Source organism: Harpia harpyja, chromosome 5 (genome assembly GCF_026419915.1).
Source record: "Harpia harpyja isolate bHarHar1 chromosome 5, bHarHar1 primary haplotype, whole genome shotgun sequence".
Classification (NCBI taxonomy): Eukaryota; Metazoa; Chordata; class Aves; order Accipitriformes; family Accipitridae; genus Harpia; species Harpia harpyja.
Genome location: NC_068944.1, coordinates 78,526,328 through 78,545,776, shown reverse-complemented (window position 1 = coordinate 78,545,776; position 19,449 = coordinate 78,526,328). Strand labels below are relative to the sequence as shown.

The 19,449-nt window shown below is 59.4% G+C and overlaps 4 protein-coding genes across 8 annotated transcripts; all 4 read left to right on the top strand.

Moving 5' to 3' along the window:
• Positions 1–2,164: 2,164 nt before the first annotated feature.
• On the top strand, positions 2,165–2,850 carry LOC128142430 (feather keratin 1-like). Of its 2 annotated transcripts, none has more exons than XM_052788501.1 (2): positions 2,165–2,325; positions 2,534–2,850. In XM_052788501.1, the coding sequence occupies exons 1-2, from the start codon at positions 2,187–2,189 to the stop codon at positions 2,848–2,850; spliced, it is 456 nt and encodes a 151-aa protein (XP_052644461.1). In that variant the 5' UTR covers positions 2,165–2,186. The 2 variants fall into 2 exon arrangements, with proteins under 2 accessions (XP_052644461.1, XP_052644460.1); XM_052788500.1 differs by having other exon boundaries at positions 2,165–2,334.
• A 4,763-nt stretch (positions 2,851–7,613) lies between these two features.
• Positions 7,614–8,277, top strand: LOC128142435 (feather keratin 1-like). Of its 2 annotated transcripts, none has more exons than XM_052788509.1 (2): positions 7,614–7,761; positions 7,961–8,277. In XM_052788509.1, exons 1-2 carry the CDS (start codon positions 7,614–7,616, stop codon positions 8,275–8,277), a joined length of 465 nt encoding a protein of 154 aa, XP_052644469.1. The 2 variants fall into 2 exon arrangements, with proteins under 2 accessions (XP_052644469.1, XP_052644470.1); XM_052788510.1 differs by having other exon boundaries at positions 7,710–7,752.
• Positions 8,278–13,023: 4,746 nt separating this feature from the next.
• On the top strand, positions 13,024–13,709 carry LOC128142434 (feather keratin 1-like). 2 transcript variants are annotated; one of them, XM_052788508.1, is made up of 2 exons: positions 13,024–13,184; positions 13,393–13,709. In XM_052788508.1, the coding sequence occupies exons 1-2, from the start codon at positions 13,046–13,048 to the stop codon at positions 13,707–13,709; spliced, it is 456 nt and encodes a 151-aa protein (XP_052644468.1). In that variant the 5' UTR covers positions 13,024–13,045. The 2 variants fall into 2 exon arrangements, with proteins under 2 accessions (XP_052644468.1, XP_052644467.1); XM_052788507.1 differs by having other exon boundaries at positions 13,024–13,193.
• Positions 13,710–18,456: 4,747 nt separating this feature from the next.
• Positions 18,457–19,120, top strand: LOC128141980 (feather keratin 1-like). Of its 2 annotated transcripts, none has more exons than XM_052787477.1 (2): positions 18,457–18,604; positions 18,804–19,120. In XM_052787477.1, exons 1-2 carry the CDS (start codon positions 18,457–18,459, stop codon positions 19,118–19,120), a joined length of 465 nt encoding a protein of 154 aa, XP_052643437.1. The 2 variants fall into 2 exon arrangements, with proteins under 2 accessions (XP_052643437.1, XP_052643438.1); XM_052787478.1 differs by having other exon boundaries at positions 18,544–18,595.
• Positions 19,121–19,449: the final 329 nt, after the last annotated feature.

Here is a 19,449-nt window from a genome sequence, read left to right as displayed (position 1 = left end):
ACCCCTCGGCGCTCACCCCAACTACAGACCCCAAAGGCCCTGGCTCACCACCTCCCCTGCCTGCCGCTCCCACTCCCCCTCTGCCTCTCGCCGCATTCACGGGCTCTCCAGAAACCCACCTGCCCTTCCAGGGGGCCCCACAGACAATCACACACTCACTCAGTTTGGAAAAGACCCTTAATGGTATCGAGTCAACCACTGACCTGACATTTACCAAGTCCACCACTACACCAGATCCCTAAGAGCCACGTCCACATGGCTTTTCAAAACCTCCCGGGATGGTGACTCCACCACTTCCCTGGGCAGCCGGTTCCAGTGCTTGATAACCCTTCCGGAAAGAAGCTGTTCCTAATAGCCAATAGTCTAAACCATCTGCGAAAGACTGAAAGAGTTAATGTCTCAAACATTGTGGTGGGGCAAGTTCTGCTTAAAGACAAACCCTGCACAGCAAGGAACCAAGGTGAAAAGCCCATCAGCTCAGACATCAGCAACAGGAGGGGGAGGGCGTGCTGGAGGGTGCGCAGCTCCCTGTTCTGCTAAGCTGTTCTGATACAAACATCAAACAATGGCAGTGTCTGCAGGGAAGGAGAAGTTACTCCCCAAAGGACCCCCAAGCCCAAAGGCTCACAAACTGCTCGTTAACCTGACGACTTTGGGTGCCCGCCCGAAGGAGGGCCAAGGATGATAAAAGGACACAAACTGAAGCCCCGGGTGCGCAAGCCCACCGGGACTGGACCCCTCGGCTCACTGAACCAACGCTGGACCCAGGACCGCTGAAATCTTTCTCTCTTCCTTTTTCTCTCTCTGTCTTCTTCTCTCTTTCCTTTTCCATTCCACAATCCCTACACCTCATCCGTTTCAAGATATAAACCGTGGACCAAGTCTGAGACTCAGAGTGGATCCAGCCGTCCCTGGGCCCTTCCCTGAGGAGGAGTCTGGAAAGCAAGGGGGTCTGCTCGGAACCTCGTGACTCAACGCGAGGGATCTCCTTATTCCCTGAATTGATGTATATGGTTACACGGTTTACAGAAGTAGTCTTATGCCAATTCCTGCTGTGAGAAACCCTGCCACCTACTACCACGCCTCCCCAGTTCACTTTGCTTCTGTCATGAATAAAATCTTTAAATGATCGTTTGGTGGCGTTTCACCTTAATTTAGCCGGAGGGAATTTCGAATTAAACACGACTCCCTGGTCTGTCCAGTCTGGGTCGTGACACCTTCCCTGGCACAACCCCAGGCCCTTTCCTCTCGTCCTATCGCTTGTTACTAGGGAAAAGAGACTGACACCCACCTCGCTACAACCTCCTTTCAGGTAGCTGTAGAGAGCGATAACGTCTCTCCGAGGCCTCCTTTTCTCCAGACTAAACGCCCCCAGCTCCCTCAGCCGCTCCTCGGAAGTCTTCTTCTCTACAGCCTTCACCAGCTTCGCTGCACTTCCTTGGGCGCATCACGCCACTGCCCAAGCACTGTGTCACGCCAGAGCCCAGGCTGCAAACTTGCCGGCCCCAGCTAAGGGGAGCGCTACGGAGGGGCCAACACAAGCCTTTGGGGAGCCTGGCAGGGCTCCCCACAGCACAGGGCTTGCCAGCTCTGAACCAGGGCTGCCAGGACAACGGCCTGCTCTTGCAAACAGACCTCCTCTGCCCCCTTGCACTGCCAGCCCCAGCCCCAGCGACGGCACCAAGGGGCCACGAGCCCACACAGGCAGCCTCCCTTCTCCCAGCCACAGCCCTACCAGCAAGAGGGGCACCGAGACTCCCACAGAGCACACCCAATGGGAAAGGCCAGGCCTGAAGACAGCCTTAGCGAGCGGGGAGCAAGGCAGATGGGGACCAAACGCGATGGAAGGGGCAGCGTCTCACGCCTGGCACACCTCCAAAGACCAGACCAGCCTGCCAGGGCTCTGAGGAAACGGGGCCCACTCTTCACAACGCACCCGCAAACCACACCACACGACTGCCACGGGATGACCTCACTGATGACACCCCACCTCTCCTACCCTTTGGCCGCGTCTGCCCAATGCCCTGACACACACCTTCCACGCAAATCCTCCCAAAGACCTACTTTCACTTAAAAGCTGCCGCCGCTGCCAGGGTCAGACGCACACATCCTCAAGAGGAGGACATGAAAAGGGAGCGTTGCGGGAAGGAAAACACTCCTCGCCTCATTACTCGTGAAGCTGTGGCATGCAAAGGCAGCATGCTTGCTGCAAAATGCTGTCATGCGCAAAGGCTGCCCCACCCCCTCGGGCGCTCAAGGACCGGCATAAAAGCAGCCCAGCACCTCTCTCCCTCACACACTTCTCCCGACGCCTTCTCCTCCACGGTCAACAAGGTGAGCCTCAACCCCCTTCCCCTCCTTCTCCTGCCCCACCTGCACCGTCTCTTCCACCACGCTCTGCCCCCAGCCTCAGCAGCCCTGACCGCCACACTCCCCCCAGACCCACAACAGGCCTCCCCACTCCCTCGCCCTCCTGCAACACCGCCCCTCGCATCCCCACGCCCCTCCGCTTCCTCAACACCCTCTCTTCCAGGGCCCCTCCACACCACAGACATGGCCTGCTACGACCTCTGCCGCCCCTGCGGACCCACCCCGCTGGCTAACAGCTGCAACGAGCCCTGTGTCAGGCAGTGCGAGGACTCCCGCGTCGTCATCCAGCCTTCTACCGTGGTGGTCACCCTGCCAGGACCCATCCTCAGCTCCTTCCCCCAGAACACCGCCGTCGGATCCTCCTCATCGGCTGCCGTGGGCAACATCCTCAGCTCCCAGGGAGTGCCCGTCTCCTCCGGTGGCTTCGGCTTCGGAGGCCTGGGCTGCTTCGGCGGCGCAAGAGGCTGCTACCCCTGCTAAGGGCCCTCGCCACCACCCCTGACACCAGCCACCCACACCCTCGAAGCCACGGCATGGATTGAGGACACACCTCCGGGATGTTGCTGCCACGGGGGCCCGCCATCCACGGCTCTTCCTCTCCAGGCACAAAGCAAGCAGGGAAGCGGGCCAGCCTGGCCTGCCTGGAAACACGGCTCACGTACCTCCTCCTCTTCTCCCACTTCCCTCTTTGCATCGCCCCTTCGGCCGTGCGGCTCCGCTGCAACCAACTTCTCACAAGCCAAAGACCACCGGGCGAACTCCAGCGTGCTGCTCCCACTGCGGGGCAGGAAGATCTGGCTGCTCTGACGAGACCTGGCTCACACAAGGGACCTCGGCTCACGCTCGCCCTCCTCGCCCCTGAGACCGGCTCCCTTCCGTTTGCCGCTCCTGACTTTTCGCTCTTTTTTTTTGTCTCTCAATAAAGTTCTCCTGCATCCCAGCCTGAGACGCCTCCTCTTCCTTTCTTCTCCCATGGCTCTTCCAACCTCACCCAGCACAAAGCCAGGCCTCAAGAGGCCAGCGGGCTGGCTGCAAAGGGCCTACAAGACCTCTCTTAGGAACCGTGTCCCCAGCAACATCCACGCAGACTGCCACAGCGGGGCTCCCAGCCCCTGACACAAGCCCTTCACTTGCCCAAACAAAGGCTTGGACACGCTAACGCACTTCCACCCATGCCTCTGACGCAAGCTCCCTAGGGCAGCACGCACTACACCAACCCTCTTCCCCAGCACGACCCTCTGGGCAACACACCAAGCGGAAGCACAGCACACAGAACCATTTAGTGCGCCAGGAACCTCTGGACATCAGCTAGTCCAAACCAGCCTGCTCAAGCGGGGTCAGCTCCAGCAGGCTGTCCACGACCACGTCCACTCAGGTTTTCAGTATCTCCAAGGACGGAGACGCCAACACCTCTCTGCGCAACCGCTTCCACTGTTTCACCACCCTCACACTGAAAAAGGGCTGCCTTCTCTGCCAAGGAAATGGCACGTCTTGTCGAGCTTTCTCGATTCGCCCTGGCCTTGGGCACCGATGAGAAGAGTCTGACTCCCCTGTCCTCGCTGGCCCCCCGATCCGGGATTTAGACACGTTGATGACATGTCCCCTGCGTGGCCTTGCCTGCTGGCTGAAAAGCCTCCCAGCTCTCTCCACTTCTCCTCAGAGCAAAGGTGCTCCAGTCCCTTCAGCGTCTTGGTGGCCCTGCCTCCACGCGACTCGCCCCGCTAAGGCCATGTCCTTCTTCCACCGGGGAGCCCTCCGCTGGACACAGGACTCCACACGGGGCCTCACCAGCGCCGAAGAGAGAGCATGATCGCCTCCACTCACCTGCTGGCAACGCTCTGCCCAACACCGCCCTGGAGACTCTTGGCCTCTCTTGACGCAAGGGTGCATTGCTGCCTCGCGGGCAGCTTGTTCTCCACCAGCACCACAAGATCACGGTCAGCAAAGCTGTCAGACCCCAGCATGGCCTGGGGCCCAGCGCTATTCCTCCTCAGATGCAGGACTTTGCATTTCCCCCTATTCAACCTCAGGAGATTCCTCCCTGCCCTGCTCTCCAGCCACTCCAGGGCCCTGTGAATCGTGCCACAGCCAGCCGGTGCCTCAGCTACTCCGCCGGATTTTGCATCATCTGCCACCTTCCAGAGGGGACACTCCGTCCCAGTGCCCAGGTCATTGATGAGGACATTGAACAGTGCGGGCCCGAGACCAGAGCCCTTGGCTACACCACTTGAGACTTGCCTCCGTCTGCACTTTGGTCCACTGAGCACAACCCTCTGGGCAAAGACCGTCAGCCACTTTGCAGTCCGCCTCACTGTCGTCCACTTACAAAACCCATACTTTCTCAGCTGGTCTAGGACCATGCAAGGGGAGAAATCATCAAAGGCGTCACTAAAAAGTCCAGGTAAACACCAGCCACGGCTCTCTCCTCGTCCACAAAGCTAGTCACTTCCACAGAGAAGACACAGAAGTCGGTCAAGCACCATTTCCCCTTCGTAAATCCACGCCGACCACTCCCCCATCACCTTCTTGTCCTTCTTGGGCTCAACAGTGCTTTCCGGGAGGATCTTCTCCATCACCTCCCCTGGGAACACCGTCAGGCTTACCAGCCTCTGCTTTCCCAGATCTTCCTTCCTCATATTCCCCAGGATAGGAGGGCTGTGAGCTCCCTTCCAGACATCAGGAACTGCTCCCAGGCACCATGACCTACCAAAGAGGATGGAGAGGGGCCTCCCAAGGACATCGGCCAGCTCCCTCGCCATTCCTGGGTGCAACCCGTCACGCCCCGTGGACTTACCTACACCCAGGCGCACAGCACTCCTTCCTACCTCCCTTCCTCTTCCTCAGCAACGAGCACTGCTCGCCGGACAAACTGCCTGCAAAACACTCACCTCCGCTCAACCGGGGCAGGCCTTGCCATTCATCAACCCTTCGGCACGCGTCCACCACCACCAGGGCCTCGGCTCTGCAGACGCGTGCTGCGTGCTCGCCTCCAACTCCCCTTGGCGATCTCCAAATTCTCCTTCTGCCCGTCACACGCCCTGCAGAGAAACGGCCTCACCCCTCGGCGCTCACCCCAACTACAGACCCCAAAGGCCCTGGCTCACCACCTCCCCTGCCTGCCGCTCCCACTCCCCCTCTGCCTCTCGCCGCATTCACGGGCTCTCCAGAAACCCACCTGCCCTTCCAGGGGGCCCCACAGACAATCACACACTCACTCAGTTTGGAAAAGACCCTTAATGGTATCGAGTCAACCACTGACCTGACATTTACCAAGTCCACCACTACACCAGATCCCTAAGAGCCACGTCCACATGGCTTTTCAAAACCTCCCGGGATGGTGACTCCACCACTTCCCTGGGCAGCCGGTTCCAGTGCTTGATAACCCTTCCGGAAAGAAGCTGTTCCTAATAGCCAATAGTCTAAACCATCTGCGAAAGACTGAAAGAGTTAATGTCTCAAACATTGTGGTGGGGCAAGTTCTGCTTAAAGACAAACCCTGCACAGCAAGGAACCAAGGTGAAAAGCCCATCAGCTCAGACATCAGCAACAGGAGGGGGAGGGCGTGCTGGAGGGTGCGCAGCTCCCTGTTCTGCTAAGCTGTTCTGATACAAACATCAAACAATGGCAGTGTCTGCAGGGAAGGAGAAGTTACTCCCCAAAGGACCCCCAAGCCCAAAGGCTCACAAACTGCTCGTTAACCTGACGACTTTGGGTGCCCGCCCGAAGGAGGGCCAAGGATGATAAAAGGACACAAACTGAAGCCCCGGGTGCGCAAGCCCACCGGGACTGGACCCCTCGGCTCACTGAACCAACGCTGGACCCAGGACCGCTGAAATCTTTCTCTCTTCCTTTTTCTCTCTCTGTCTTCTTCTCTCTTTCCTTTTCCATTCCACAATCCCTACACCTCATCCGTTTCAAGATATAAACCGTGGACCAAGTCTGAGACTCAGAGTGGATCCAGCCGTCCCTGGGCCCTTCCCTGAGGAGGAGTCTGGAAAGCAAGGGGGTCTGCTCGGAACCTCGTGACTCAACGCGAGGGATCTCCTTATTCCCTGAATTGATGTATATGGTTACACGGTTTACAGAAGTAGTCTTATGCCAATTCCTGCTGTGAGAAACCCTGCCACCTACTACCACGCCTCCCCAGTTCACTTTGCTTCTGTCATGAATAAAATCTTTAAACGATCGTTTGGTGGCGTTTCACCTTAATTTAGCCGGAGGGAATTTCGAATTAAACACGACTCCCTGGTCTGTCCAGTCTGGGTCGTGACACCTTCCCTGGCACAACCCCAGGCCCTTTCCTCTCGTCCTATCGCTTGTTACTAGGGAAAAGAGACTGACACCCACCTCGCTACAACCTCCTTTCAGGTAGCTGTAGAGAGCGATAACGTCTCTCCGAGGCCTCCTTTTCTCCAGACTAAACGCCCCCAGCTCCCTCAGCCGCTCCTCGGAAGTCTTCTTCTCTACAGCCTTCACCAGCTTCGCTGCACTTCCTTGGGCGCATCACGCCACTGCCCAAGCACTGTGTCACGCCAGAGCCCAGGCTGCAAACTTGCCGGCCCCAGCTAAGGGGAGCGCTACGGAGGGGCCAACACAAGCCTTTGGGGAGCCTGGCAGGGCTCCCCACAGCACAGGGCTTGCCAGCTCTGAACCAGGGCTGCCAGGACAACGGCCTGCTCTTGCAAACAGACCTCCTCTGCCCCCTTGCACTGCCAGCCCCAGCCCCAGCCCCAGCGACGGCACCAAGGGGCCACGAGCCCACACAGGCAGCCTCCCTTCTCCCAGCCGCAGCCCTACCAGCAAGAGGGGCACCGAGACTCCCACAGAGCACACCCAATGAGAAAGGCCAGGCCTGAAGACAGCCTTAGCGAGCGGGGAGCAAGGCAGAGAGGGACCAAACGCAATGGAAGGGGCAGCGTCTCACGCCTGGCACACCTCCAAAGACCAGACCAGCCTGCCAGGGCTCTGAGGAAACGGGGCCCACTCTTCACAACCCACCCGCAAACCACACGACTGCCACGGGATGACCTCACTGATGACACCCCACCTCTCCTACCCTTTGGCCGCGTCTGCCCAATGCCCTGACACACACCTTCCACGCAAATCCTCCCAAAGACCTACTTTCACTTAAAAGCTGCCGCCACTGCCAGGGTCAGACGCACACATCCTCAAGAGGAGGACATGAAAAGGGAGCGTTGCGGGAAGGAAAACACGCCTCGCCTCATTACTCGTGAAGCTGTGGCATGCAAAGGCAGCATGCTTGCTGCAAAATGCTGTCATGCGCAAAGGCTGCCCCACCCCCTCGGGCGCTCAAGGACCGGCATAAAAGCAGCCCAGCACCTCTCTCCCTCACACACTTCTCCCGACGCCTTCTCCTCCACGGTCAACAAGGTGAGCCTCAACCCCCTTCCCCTCCTTCTCCTGCCCCACCTGCACCGTCTCTTCCACCACGCTCTGCCCCCAGCCTCAGCAGCCCTGACCGCCACACTCCCCCCAGACCCACAACAGGCCTCCCCACTCCCTCGCCCTCCTGCAACACCGCCCCTCGCATCCCCACGCCCCTCCGCTTCCTCAACACCCTCTCTTCCAGGGCCCCTCCACACCACAGACATGGCCTGCTACGACCTCTGCCGCCCCTGCGGACCCACCCCGCTGGCTAACAGCTGCAACGAGCCCTGTGTCAGGCAGTGCGAGGACTCCCGCGTCGTCATCCAGCCTTCTACCGTGGTGGTCACCCTGCCAGGACCCATCCTCAGCTCCTTCCCCCAGAACACCGCCGTCGGATCCTCCTCATCGGCTGCCGTGGGCAACATCCTCAGCTCCCAGGGAGTGCCCGTCTCCTCCGGTGGCTTTGGCTTCGGAGGCCTGGGCTGCTTCGGCGGCGCAAGAGGCTGCTACCCCTGCTAAGGGCCCTCGCCACCACCCCTGACACCAGCCACCCACACCCTCGAAGCCACGGCATGGATTGAGGACACACCTCCGGGATGTTGCTGCCACGGGGGCCCGCCATCCACGGCTCTTCCTCTCCAGGCACAAAGCAAGCAGGGAAGCGGGCCAGCCTGGCCTGCCTGGAAACACGGCTCACGTACCTCCTCCTCTTCTCCCACTTCCCTCTTTGCATCGCCCCTTCGGCCATGCGGCTCCGCTGCAACCAACTTCTCACAAGCCAAAGACCACCGGGCGAACTCCAGCGTGCTGCTCCCACTGCGGGGCAGGAAGATCTGGCTGCTCTGACGAGACCTGGCTCACACAAGGGACCTCGGCTCACGCTCGCCCTCCTCGCCCCTGAGACCGGCTCCCTTCCATTTGCCGCTCCTGACTTTTCGCTCTTTTTTTTTGTCTCTCAATAAAGTTCTCCTGCATCCCAGCCTGAGACGCCTCCTCTTCCTTTCTTCTCCCATGGCTCTTCCAACCTCACCCAGCACAAAGCCAGGCCTCAAGAGGCCAGCGGGCTGGCTGCAAAGGGCCTACAAGACCTCTCTTAGGAACCGTGTCCCCAGCAACATCCACGCAGACTGCCACAGCGGGGCTCCCAGCCCCTGACACAAGCCCTTCACTTGCCCAAACAAAGGCTTGGACACGCTAACGCACTTCCACCCATGCCTCTGACGCAAGCTCCCTAGGGCAGCACGCACTACACCAACCCTCTTCCCCAGCACGACCCTCTGGGCAACACACCAAGCGGAAGCACAGCACACAGAACCATTTAGTGCGCCAGGAACCTCTGGACATCAGCTAGTCCAAACCAGCCTGCTCAAGCGGGGTCAGCTCCAGCAGGCTGTCCACGACCACGTCCACTCAGGTTTTCAGTATCTCCAAGGACGGAGACGCCAACACCTCTCTGCGCAACCGCTTCCACTGTTTCACCACCCTCACACTGAAAAAGGGCTGCCTTCTCTGCCAAGGAAATGGCACGTCTTGTCGAGCTTTCTCGATTCGCCCTGGCCTTGGGCACCGATGAGAAGAGTCTGACTCCCCTGTCCTCGCTGGCCCCCCGATCCGGGATTTAGACACGTTGATGACATGTCCCCTGCGTGGCCTTGCCTGCTGGCTGAAAAGCCTCCCAGCTCTCTCCACTTCTCCTCAGAGCAAAGGTGCTCCAGTCCCTTCAGCGTCTTGGTGGCCCTGCCTCCACGCGACTCGCCCCGCTAAGGCCATGTCCTTCTTCCACCGGGGAGCCCTCCGCTGGACACAGGACTCCACACGGGGCCTCACCAGCGCCGAAGAGAGAGCATGATCGCCTCCACTCACCTGCTGGCAACGCTCTGCCCAACACCGCCCTGGAGACTCTTGGCCTCTCTTGACGCAAGGGTGCATTGCTGCCTCGCGGGCAGCTTGTTCTCCACCAGCACCACAAGATCACGGTCAGCAAAGCTGTCAGACCCCAGCATGGCCTGGGGCCCAGCGCTATTCCTCCTCAGATGCAGGACTTTGCATTTCCCCCTATTCAACCTCAGGAGATTCCTCCCTGCCCTGCTCTCCAGCCACTCCAGGGCCCTGTGAATCGTGCCACAGCCAGCCGGTGCCTCAGCTACTCCGCCGGATTTTGCATCATCTGCCACCTTCCAGAGGGGACACTCCGTCCCAGTGCCCAGGTCATTGATGAGGACATTGAACAGTGCGGGCCCGAGACCAGAGCCCTTGGCTACACCACTTGAGACTTGCCTCCGTCTGCACTTTGGTCCACTGAGCACAACCCTCTGGGCAAAGACCGTCAGCCACTTTGCAGTCCGCCTCACTGTCGTCCACTTACAAAACCCATACTTTCTCAGCTGGTCTAGGACCATGCAAGGGGAGAAATCATCAAAGGCGTCACTAAAAAGTCCAGGTAAACACCAGCCACGGCTCTCTCCTCGTCCACAAAGCTAGTCACTTCCACAGAGAAGACACAGAAGTCGGTCAAGCACCATTTCCCCTTCGTAAATCCACGCCGACCACTCCCCCATCACCTTCTTGTCCTTCTTGGGCTCAACAGTGCTTTCCGGGAGGATCTTCTCCATCACCTCCCCTGGGAACACCGTCAGGCTTACCAGCCTCTGCTTTCCCAGATCTTCCTTCCTCATATTCCCCAGGATAGGAGGGCTGTGAGCTCCCTTCCAGACATCAGGAACTGCTCCCAGGCACCATGACCTACCAAAGAGGATGGAGAGGGGCCTCCCAAGGACATCGGCCAGCTCCCTCGCCATTCCTGGGTGCAACCCGTCACGCCCCGTGGACTTACCTACACCCAGGCGCACAGCACTCCTTCCTACCTCCCTTCCTCTTCCTCAGCAACGAGCACTGCTCGCCGGACAAACTGCCTGCAAAACACTCACCTCCGCTCAACCGGGGCAGGCCTTGCCATTCATCAACCCTTCGGCACGCGTCCACCACCACCAGGGCCTCGGCTCTGCAGACGCGTGCTGCGTGCTCGCCTCCAACTCCCCTTGGCGATCTCCAAATTCTCCTTCTGCCCGTCACACGCCCTGCAGAGAAACGGCCTCACCCCTCGGCGCTCACCCCAACTACAGACCCCAAAGGCCCTGGCTCACCACCTCCCCTGCCTGCCGCTCCCACTCCCCCTCTGCCTCTCGCCGCATTCACGGGCTCTCCAGAAACCCACCTGCCCTTCCAGGGGGCCCCACAGACAATCACACACTCACTCAGTTTGGAAAAGACCCTTAACGGTATCGAGTCAACCACTGACCTGACATTTACCAAGTCCACCACTACACCAGATCCCTAAGAGCCACGTCCACATGGCTTTTCAAAACCTCCCGGGATGGTGACTCCACCACTTCCCTGGGCAGCCGGTTCCAGTGCTTGATAACCCTTCCGGAAAGAAGCTGTTCCTAATAGCCAATAGTCTAAACCATCTGCGAAAGACTGAAAGAGTTAATGTCTCAAACATTGTGGTGGGGCAAGTTCTGCTTAAAGACAAACCCTGCACAGCAAGGAACCAAGGTGAAAAGCCCATCAGCTCAGACATCAGCAACAGGAGGGGGAGGGCGTGCTGGAGGGTGCGCAGCTCCCTGTTCTGCTAAGCTGTTCTGATACAAACATCAAACAATGGCAGTGTCTGCAGGGAAGGAGAAGTTACTCCCCAAAGGACCCCCAAGCCCAAAGGCTCACAAACTGCTCGTTAACCTGACGACTTTGGGTGCCCGCCCGAAGGAGGGCCAAGGATGATAAAAGGACACAAACTGAAGCCCCGGGTGCGCAAGCCCACCGGGACTGGACCCCTCGGCTCACTGAACCAACGCTGGACCCAGGACCGCTGAAATCTTTCTCTCTTCCTTTTTCTCTCTCTGTCTTCTTCTCTCTTTCCTTTTCCATTCCACAATCCCTACACCTCATCCGTTTCAAGATATAAACCGTGGACCAAGTCTGAGACTCAGAGTGGATCCAGCCGTCCCTGGGCCCTTCCCTGAGGAGGAGTCTGGAAAGCAAGGGGGTCTGCTCGGAACCTCGTGACTCAACGCGAGGGATCTCCTTATTCCCTGAATTGATGTATATGGTTACACGGTTTACAGAAGTAGTCTTATGCCAATTCCTGCTGTGAGAAACCCTGCCACCTACTACCACGCCTCCCCAGTTCACTTTGCTTCTGTCATGAATAAAATCTTTAAATGATCGTTTGGTGGCGTTTCACCTTAATTTAGCCGGAGGGAATTTCGAATTAAACACGACTCCCTGGTCTGTCCAGTCTGGGTCGTGACACCTTCCCTGGCACAACCCCAGGCCCTTTCCTCTCGTCCTATCGCTTGTTACTAGGGAAAAGAGACTGACACCCACCTCGCTACAACCTCCTTTCAGGTAGCTGTAGAGAGCGATAACGTCTCTCCGAGGCCTCCTTTTCTCCAGACTAAACGCCCCCAGCTCCCTCAGCCGCTCCTCGGAAGTCTTCTTCTCTACAGCCTTCACCAGCTTCGCTGCACTTCCTTGGGCGCATCACGCCACTGCCCAAGCACTGTGTCACGCCAGAGCCCAGGCTGCAAACTTGCCGGCCCCAGCTAAGGGGAGCGCTACGGAGGGGCCAACACAAGCCTTTGGGGAGCCTGGCAGGGCTCCCCACAGCACAGGGCTTGCCAGCTCTGAACCAGGGCTGCCAGGACAACGGCCTGCTCTTGCAAACAGACCTCCTCTGCCCCCTTGCACTGCCAGCCCCAGCCCCAGCCCCAGCGACGGCACCAAGGGGCCACGAGCCCACACAGGCAGCCTCCCTTCTCCCAGCCACAGCCCTACCAGCAAGAGGGGCACCGAGACTCCCACAGAGCACACCCAATGGGAAAGGCCAGGCCTGAAGACAGCCTTAGCGAGCGGGGAGCAAGGCAGACGGGGACCAAACGCGATGGAAGGGGCAGCGTCTCACGCCTGGCACACCTCCAAAGACCAGACCAGCCTGCCAGGGCTCTGAGGAAACGGGGCCCACTCTTCACAACGCACCCGCAAACCACACCACACGACTGCCACGGGATGACCTCACTGATGACACCCCACCTCTCCTACCCTTTGGCCGCGTCTGCCCAATGCCCTGACACACACCTTCCACGCAAATCCTCCCAAAGACCTACTTTCACTTAAAAGCTGCCGCCGCTGCCAGGGTCAGACGCACACATCCTCAAGAGGAGGACATGAAAAGGGAGCGTTGCGGGAAGGAAAACACTCCTCGCCTCATTACTCGTGAAGCTGTGGCATGCAAAGGCAGCATGCTTGCTGCAAAATGCTGTCATGCGCAAAGGCTGCCCCACCCCCTCGGGCGCTCAAGGACCGGCATAAAAGCAGCCCAGCACCTCTCTCCCTCACACACTTCTCCCGACGCCTTCTCCTCCACGGTCAACAAGGTGAGCCTCAACCCCCTTCCCCTCCTTCTCCTGCCCCACCTGCACCGTCTCTTCCACCACGCTCTGCCCCCAGCCTCAGCAGCCCTGACCGCCACACTCCCCCCAGACCCACAACGGGCCTCCCCACTCCCTCGCCCTCCTGCAACACCGCCCCTCGCATCCCCACGCCCCTCCGCTTCCTCAACACCCTCTCTTCCAGGGCCCCTCCACACCACAGACATGGCCTGCTACGACTTCTGCCGCCCCTGCGGACCCACCCCGCTGGCTAACAGCTGCAACGAGCCCTGTGTCAGGCAGTGCGAGGACTCCCGCGTCGTCATCCAGCCTTCTACCGTGGTGGTCACCCTGCCAGGACCCATCCTCAGCTCCTTCCCCCAGAACACCGCCGTCGGATCCTCCTCATCAGCTGCCGTGGGCAACATCCTCAGCTCCCAGGGAGTGCCCGTCTCCTCCGGTGGCTTCGGCTTCGGAGGCCTGGGCTGCTTCGGCGGCGCAAGAGGCTGCTACCCCTGCTAAGGGCCCTCGCCACCACCCCTGACACCAGCCACCCACACCCTCGAAGCCACGGCATGGATTGAGGACACACCTCCGGGATGTTGCTGCCACGGGGGCCCGCCATCCACGGCTCTTCCTCTCCAGGCACAAAGCAAGCAGGGAAGCGGGCCAGCCTGGCCTGCCTGGAAACACGGCTCACGTACCTCCTCCTCTTCTCCCACTTCCCTCTTTGCATCGCCCCTTCGGCCGTGCGGCTCCGCTGCAACCAACTTCTCACAAGCCAAAGACCACCGGGCGAACTCCAGCGTGCTGCTCCCACTGCGGGGCAGGAAGATCTGGCTGCTCTGACGAGACCTGGCTCACACAAGGGACCTCGGCTCACGCTCGCCCTCCTCGCCCCTGAGACCGGCTCCCTTCCGTTTGCCGCTCCTGACTTTTCGCTCTTTTTTTTTGTCTCTCAATAAAGTTCTCCTGCATCCCAGCCTGAGACGCCTCCTCTTCCTTTCTTCTCCCATGGCTCTTCCAACCTCACCCAGCACAAAGCCAGGCCTCAAGAGGCCAGCGGGCTGGCTGCAAAGGGCCTACAAGACCTCTCTTAGGAACCGTGTCCCCAGCAACATCCACGCAGACTGCCACAGCGGGGCTCCCAGCCCCTGACACAAGCCCTTCACTTGCCCAAACAAAGGCTTGGACACGCTAACGCACTTCCACCCATGCCTCTGACGCAAGCTCCCTAGGGCAGCACGCACTACACCAACCCTCTTCCCCAGCACGACCCTCTGGGCAACACACCAAGCGGAAGCACAGCACACAGAACCATTTAGTGCGCCAGGAACCTCTGGACATCAGCTAGTCCAAACCAGCCTGCTCAAGCGGGGTCAGCTCCAGCAGGCTGTCCACGACCACGTCCACTCAGGTTTTCAGTATCTCCAAGGACGGAGACGCCAACACCTCTCTGCGCAACCGCTTCCACTGTTTCACCACCCTCACACTGAAAAAGGGCTGCCTTCTCTGCCAAGGAAATGGCACGTCTTGTCGAGCTTTCTCGATTCGCCCTGGCCTTGGGCACCGATGAGAAGAGTCTGACTCCCCTGTCCTCGCTGGCCCCCCGATCCGGGATTTAGACACGTTGATGACATGTCCCCTGCGTGGCCTTGCCTGCTGGCTGAAAAGCCTCCCAGCTCTCTCCACTTCTCCTCAGAGCAAAGGTGCTCCAGTCCCTTCAGCGTCTTGGTGGCCCTGCCTCCACGCGACTCGCCCCGCTAAGGCCATGTCCTTCTTCCACCGGGGAGCCCTCCGCTGGACACAGGACTCCACACGGGGCCTCACCAGCGCCGAAGAGAGAGCATGATCGCCTCCACTCACCTGCTGGCAACGCTCTGCCCAACACCGCCCTGGAGACTCTTGGCCTCTCTTGACGCAAGGGTGCATTGCTGCCTCGCGGGCAGCTTGTTCTCCACCAGCACCACAAGATCACGGTCAGCAAAGCTGTCAGACCCCAGCATGGCCTGGGGCCCAGCGCTATTCCTCCTCAGATGCAGGACTTTGCATTTCCCCCTATTCAACCTCAGGAGATTCCTCCCTGCCCTGCTCTCCAGCCTCTCCAGGGCCCTGTGAATCGTGCCACAGCCAGCCGGTGCCTCAGCTACTCCGCCGGATTTTGCATCATCTGCCACCTTCCAGAGGGGACACTCCGTCCCAGTGCCCAGGTCATTGATGAGGACATTGAACAGTGCGGGCCCGAGACCAGAGCCCTTGGCTACACCACTTGAGACTTGCCTCCGTCTGCACTTTGGTCCACTGAGCACAACCCTCTGGGCAAAGACCGTCAGCCACTTTGCAGTCCGCCTCACTGTCGTCCACTTACAAAACCCATACTTTCTCAGCTGGTCTAGGACCATGCAAGGGGAGAAATCATCAAAGGCGTCACTAAAAAGTCCAGGTAAACACCAGCCACGGCTCTCTCCTCGTCCGCAAAGCTAGTCACTTCCACAGAGAAGACACAGAAGTCGGTCAAGCACCATTTCCCCTTCGTAAATCCACGCCGACCACTCCCCCATCACCTTCTTGTCCTTCTTGGGCTCAACAGTGCTTTCCGGGAGGATCTTCTCCATCACCTCCCCTGGGAACACCGTCAGGCTTACCAGCCTCTGCTTTCCCAGATCTTCCTTCCTCATATTCCCCAGGATAGGAGGGCTGTGAGCTCCCTTCCAGACATCAGGAACTGCTCCCAGGCACCATGACCTACCAAAGAGGATGGAGAGGGGCCTCCCAAGGACATCGGCCAGCTCCCTCGCCATTCCTGGGTGCAACCCGTCACGCCCCGTGGACTTACCTACACCCAGGCGCACAGCACTCCTTCCTACCTCCCTTCCTCTTCCTCAGCAACGAGCACTGCTCGCCGGACAAACTGCCTGCAAAACACTCACCTCCGCTCAACCGGGGCAGGCCTTGCCATTCATCAACCCTTCAGCACGCGTCCACCACCTCCAGGGCCTCGGCTCTGCAGACGCGTGCTGCGTGCTCGCCTCCAACTCCCCTTGGCGATCTCCAAATTCTCTTTCTGCCCGTCACACGCCCTGCAGAGAAACGGCCTCACCCCTCGGCGCTCACCCCAACTACAGACCCCAAAGGCCCTGGCTCACCACCTCCCCTGCCTGCCGCTCCCACTCCCCCTCTGCCTCTCGCCGCATTCACGGGCTCTCCAGAAACCCACCTGCCCTTCCAGGGGGCCCCACAGACAATCACACACTCACTCAGTTTGGAAAAGACCCTTAACGGTATCGAGTCAACCACTGACCTGACATTTACCAAGTCCACCACTAAACCAGATCCCTAAGAGCCACGTCCACATGGCTTTTCAAAACCTCCCGGGATGGTGACTCCACCACCGGTTCCAGTGCTTGATAACCCTTCCGGAAAGAAGTTGTTCCTAATAGCCAGTCTAAACCATCTGCGAAAGACTGAAAGAGTTAATGTCTCAAACATTGTGGTGGGGCAAGTTCTGCTTAAAGACAAACCCTGCACAGCAAGGAACCAAGGTGAAAAGCCCATCAGCTCAGACATCAGCAACAGGAGGGGGAGGGCGTGCTGGAGGGTGCGCAGCTCCCTGTTCTGCTAAGCTGTTCTGATACAAACATCAAACAATGGCAGTGTCTGCAGGGAAGGAGAAGTTACTCCCCAAAGGACCCCCAAGCCCAAAGGCTCACAAACTGCTCGTTAACCTGACGACTTTGGGTGCCCGCCCGAAGGAGGGCCAAGGATGATAAAAGGACACAAACTGAAGCCCCGGGTGCGCAAGCCCACCGGGACTGGACCCCTCGGCTCACTGAACCAACGCTGGACCCAGGACCGCTGAAATCTTTCTCTCTTCCTTTTTCTCTCTCTGTCTTCTTCTCTCTTTCCTTTTCCATTCCACAATCCCTACACCTCATCCGTTTCAAGATATAAACCGTGGACCAAGTCTGAGACTCAGAGTGGATCCAGCCGTCCCTGGGCCCTTCCCTGAGGAGGAGTCTGGAAAGCAAGGGGGTCTGCTCGGAACCTCGTGACTCAACGCGAGGGATCTCCTTATTCCCTGAATTGATGTATATGGTTACACGGTTTACAGAAGTAGTCTTATGCCAATTCCTGCTGTGAGAAACCCTGCCACCTACTACCACGCCTCCCCAGTTCACTTTGCTTCTGTCATGAATAAAATCTTTAAATGATCGTTTGGTGGCGTTTCACCTTAATTTAGCCGGAGGGAATTTCGAATTAAACACGACTCCCTGGTCTGTCCAGTCTGGGTCGTGACACCTTCCCTGGCACAACCCCAGGCCCTTTCCTCTCGTCCTATCGCTTGTTACTAGGGAAAAGAGACTGACACCCACCTCGCTACAACCTCCTTTCAGGTAGCTGTAGAGAGCGATAACGTCTCTCCGAGGCCTCCTTTTCTCCAGACTAAACGCCCCCAGCTCCCTCAGCCGCTCCTCGGAAGTCTTCTTCTCTACAGCCTTCACCAGCTTCGCTGCACTTCCTTGGGCGCATCACGCCACTGCCCAAGCACTGTGTCACGCCAGAGCCCAGGCTGCAAACTTGCCGGCCCCAGCTAAGGGGAGCGCTACGGAGGGGCCAACACAAGCCTTTGGGGAGCCTGGCAGGGCTCCCCACAGCACAGGGCTTGCCAGCTCTGAACCAGGGCTGCCAGGACAACGGCCTGCTCTTGCAAACAGACCTCCTCTGCCCCCTTGCACTGCCAGCCCCAGCCCCAGCCCCAGCGACGGCACCAAGGGGCCACGAGCCCACACAGGCAGCCTCCCTTCTCCCAGCCACAGCCCTACCAGCAAGAGGGGCACCGAGACTCCCACAGAGCACACCCAATGGGAAAGGCCAGGCCCAAAGACAGCCTTAGCGAGCGGGGAGCAAGGCAGACGGGGACCAAACGCGATGGAAGGGGCAGCGTCTCACGCCTGGCACACCTCCAAAGACCAGACCAGCCTGCCAGGGCTCTGAGGAAACGGGGCCCACTCTTCACAACGCACCCGCAAACCACACGACTGCCACGGGATGACCTCACTGATGACACCCCACCTCTCCTACCCTTTGGCCGCGTCTGCCCAATGCCCTGACACACACCTTCCACGCAAATCCTCCCAAAGACCTACTTTCACTTAAAAGCTGCTGCCGCTGCCAGGGTCAGACGCACACATCCTCAAGAGGAGGACATGAAAAGGGAGCGTTGCGGGAAGGAAAACACTCCTCGCCTCATTACTCGTGAAGCTGTGGCATGCAAAGGCAGCATGCTTGCTGCAAAATGCTGTCATGCGCAAAGGCTGCCCCACCCCCTCGGGCGCTCAAGGACCGGCATAAAAGCAGCCCAGCACCTCTCTCTCTCACACACTTCTCCCGACGCCTTCTCCTCCACGGTCAACAAGGTGAGCCTCAACCCCCTTCCCCTCCTTCTCCTGCCCCACCTGCACCGTCTCTTCCACCACGCTCTGCCCCCAGCCTCAGCAGCCCTGACCGCCACGCTTCCCCCAGACCCACAACGGGCCTCCCCACTCCCTCGCCCTCCTGCAACACCGCCCCTCGCATCCCCACGCCCCTCCGCTTCCTCAACACCCTCTCTTCCAGGGCCCCTCCACACCACAGACATGGCCTGCTACGACTTCTGCCGCCCCTGCGGACCCACCCCGCTGGCTAACAGCTGCAACGAGCCCTGTGTCAGGCAGTGCGAGGACTCCCGCGTCGTCATCCAGCCTTCTACCGTGGTGGTCACCCTGCCAGGACCCATCCTCAGCTCCTTCCCCCAGAACACCGCCGTCGGATCCTCCTCATCGGCTGCCGTGGGCAACATCCTCAGCTCCCAGGGAGTGCCCGTCTCCTCCGGTGGCTTCGGCTTCGGAGGCCTGGGCTGCTTCGGCGGCGCAAGAGGCTGCTACCCCTGCTAAGGGCCCTCGCCACCACCCCTGACACCAGCCACCCACACCCTCGAAGCCACGGCATGGATTGAGGACACACCTCCGGGATGTTGCTGCCACGGGGGCCCGCCATCCACGGCTCTTCCTCTCCAGGCACAAAGCAAGCAGGGAAGCGGGCCAGCCTGGCCTGCCTGGAAACACGGCTCACGTACCTCCTCCTCTTCTCCCACTTCCCTCTTTGCATCGCCCCTTCGGCCATGCGGCTCCGCTGCAACCAACTTCTCACAAGCCAAAGACCACCGGGCGAACTCCAGCGTGCTGCTCCCACTGCGGGGCAGGAAGATCTGGCTGCTCTGACG

Coding starts and splice junctions, on each gene's coding strand:
- LOC128141980 (XM_052787477.1), top strand. CDS start 18,457: ATGCAAAGGCAGCATGCTTGCTGCAAAATGCTGTCATGCGCAAAGGCT. Junction 18,605..18,803: donor TCTCCTCCACGGTCAACAAG/GTGAGCCTCAAC, acceptor CCTCTCTTCCAG/GGCCCCTCCACACCACAGAC.
- LOC128142434 (XM_052788507.1), top strand. CDS start 13,046: ATGCAAAGGCAGCATGCTTGCTGCAAAATGCTGTCATGCGCAAAGGCT. Junction 13,194..13,392: donor TCTCCTCCACGGTCAACAAG/GTGAGCCTCAAC, acceptor CCTCTCTTCCAG/GGCCCCTCCACACCACAGAC.
- LOC128142435 (XM_052788509.1), top strand. CDS start 7,614: ATGCAAAGGCAGCATGCTTGCTGCAAAATGCTGTCATGCGCAAAGGCT. Junction 7,762..7,960: donor TCTCCTCCACGGTCAACAAG/GTGAGCCTCAAC, acceptor CCTCTCTTCCAG/GGCCCCTCCACACCACAGAC.
- LOC128142430 (XM_052788500.1), top strand. CDS start 2,187: ATGCAAAGGCAGCATGCTTGCTGCAAAATGCTGTCATGCGCAAAGGCT. Junction 2,335..2,533: donor TCTCCTCCACGGTCAACAAG/GTGAGCCTCAAC, acceptor CCTCTCTTCCAG/GGCCCCTCCACACCACAGAC.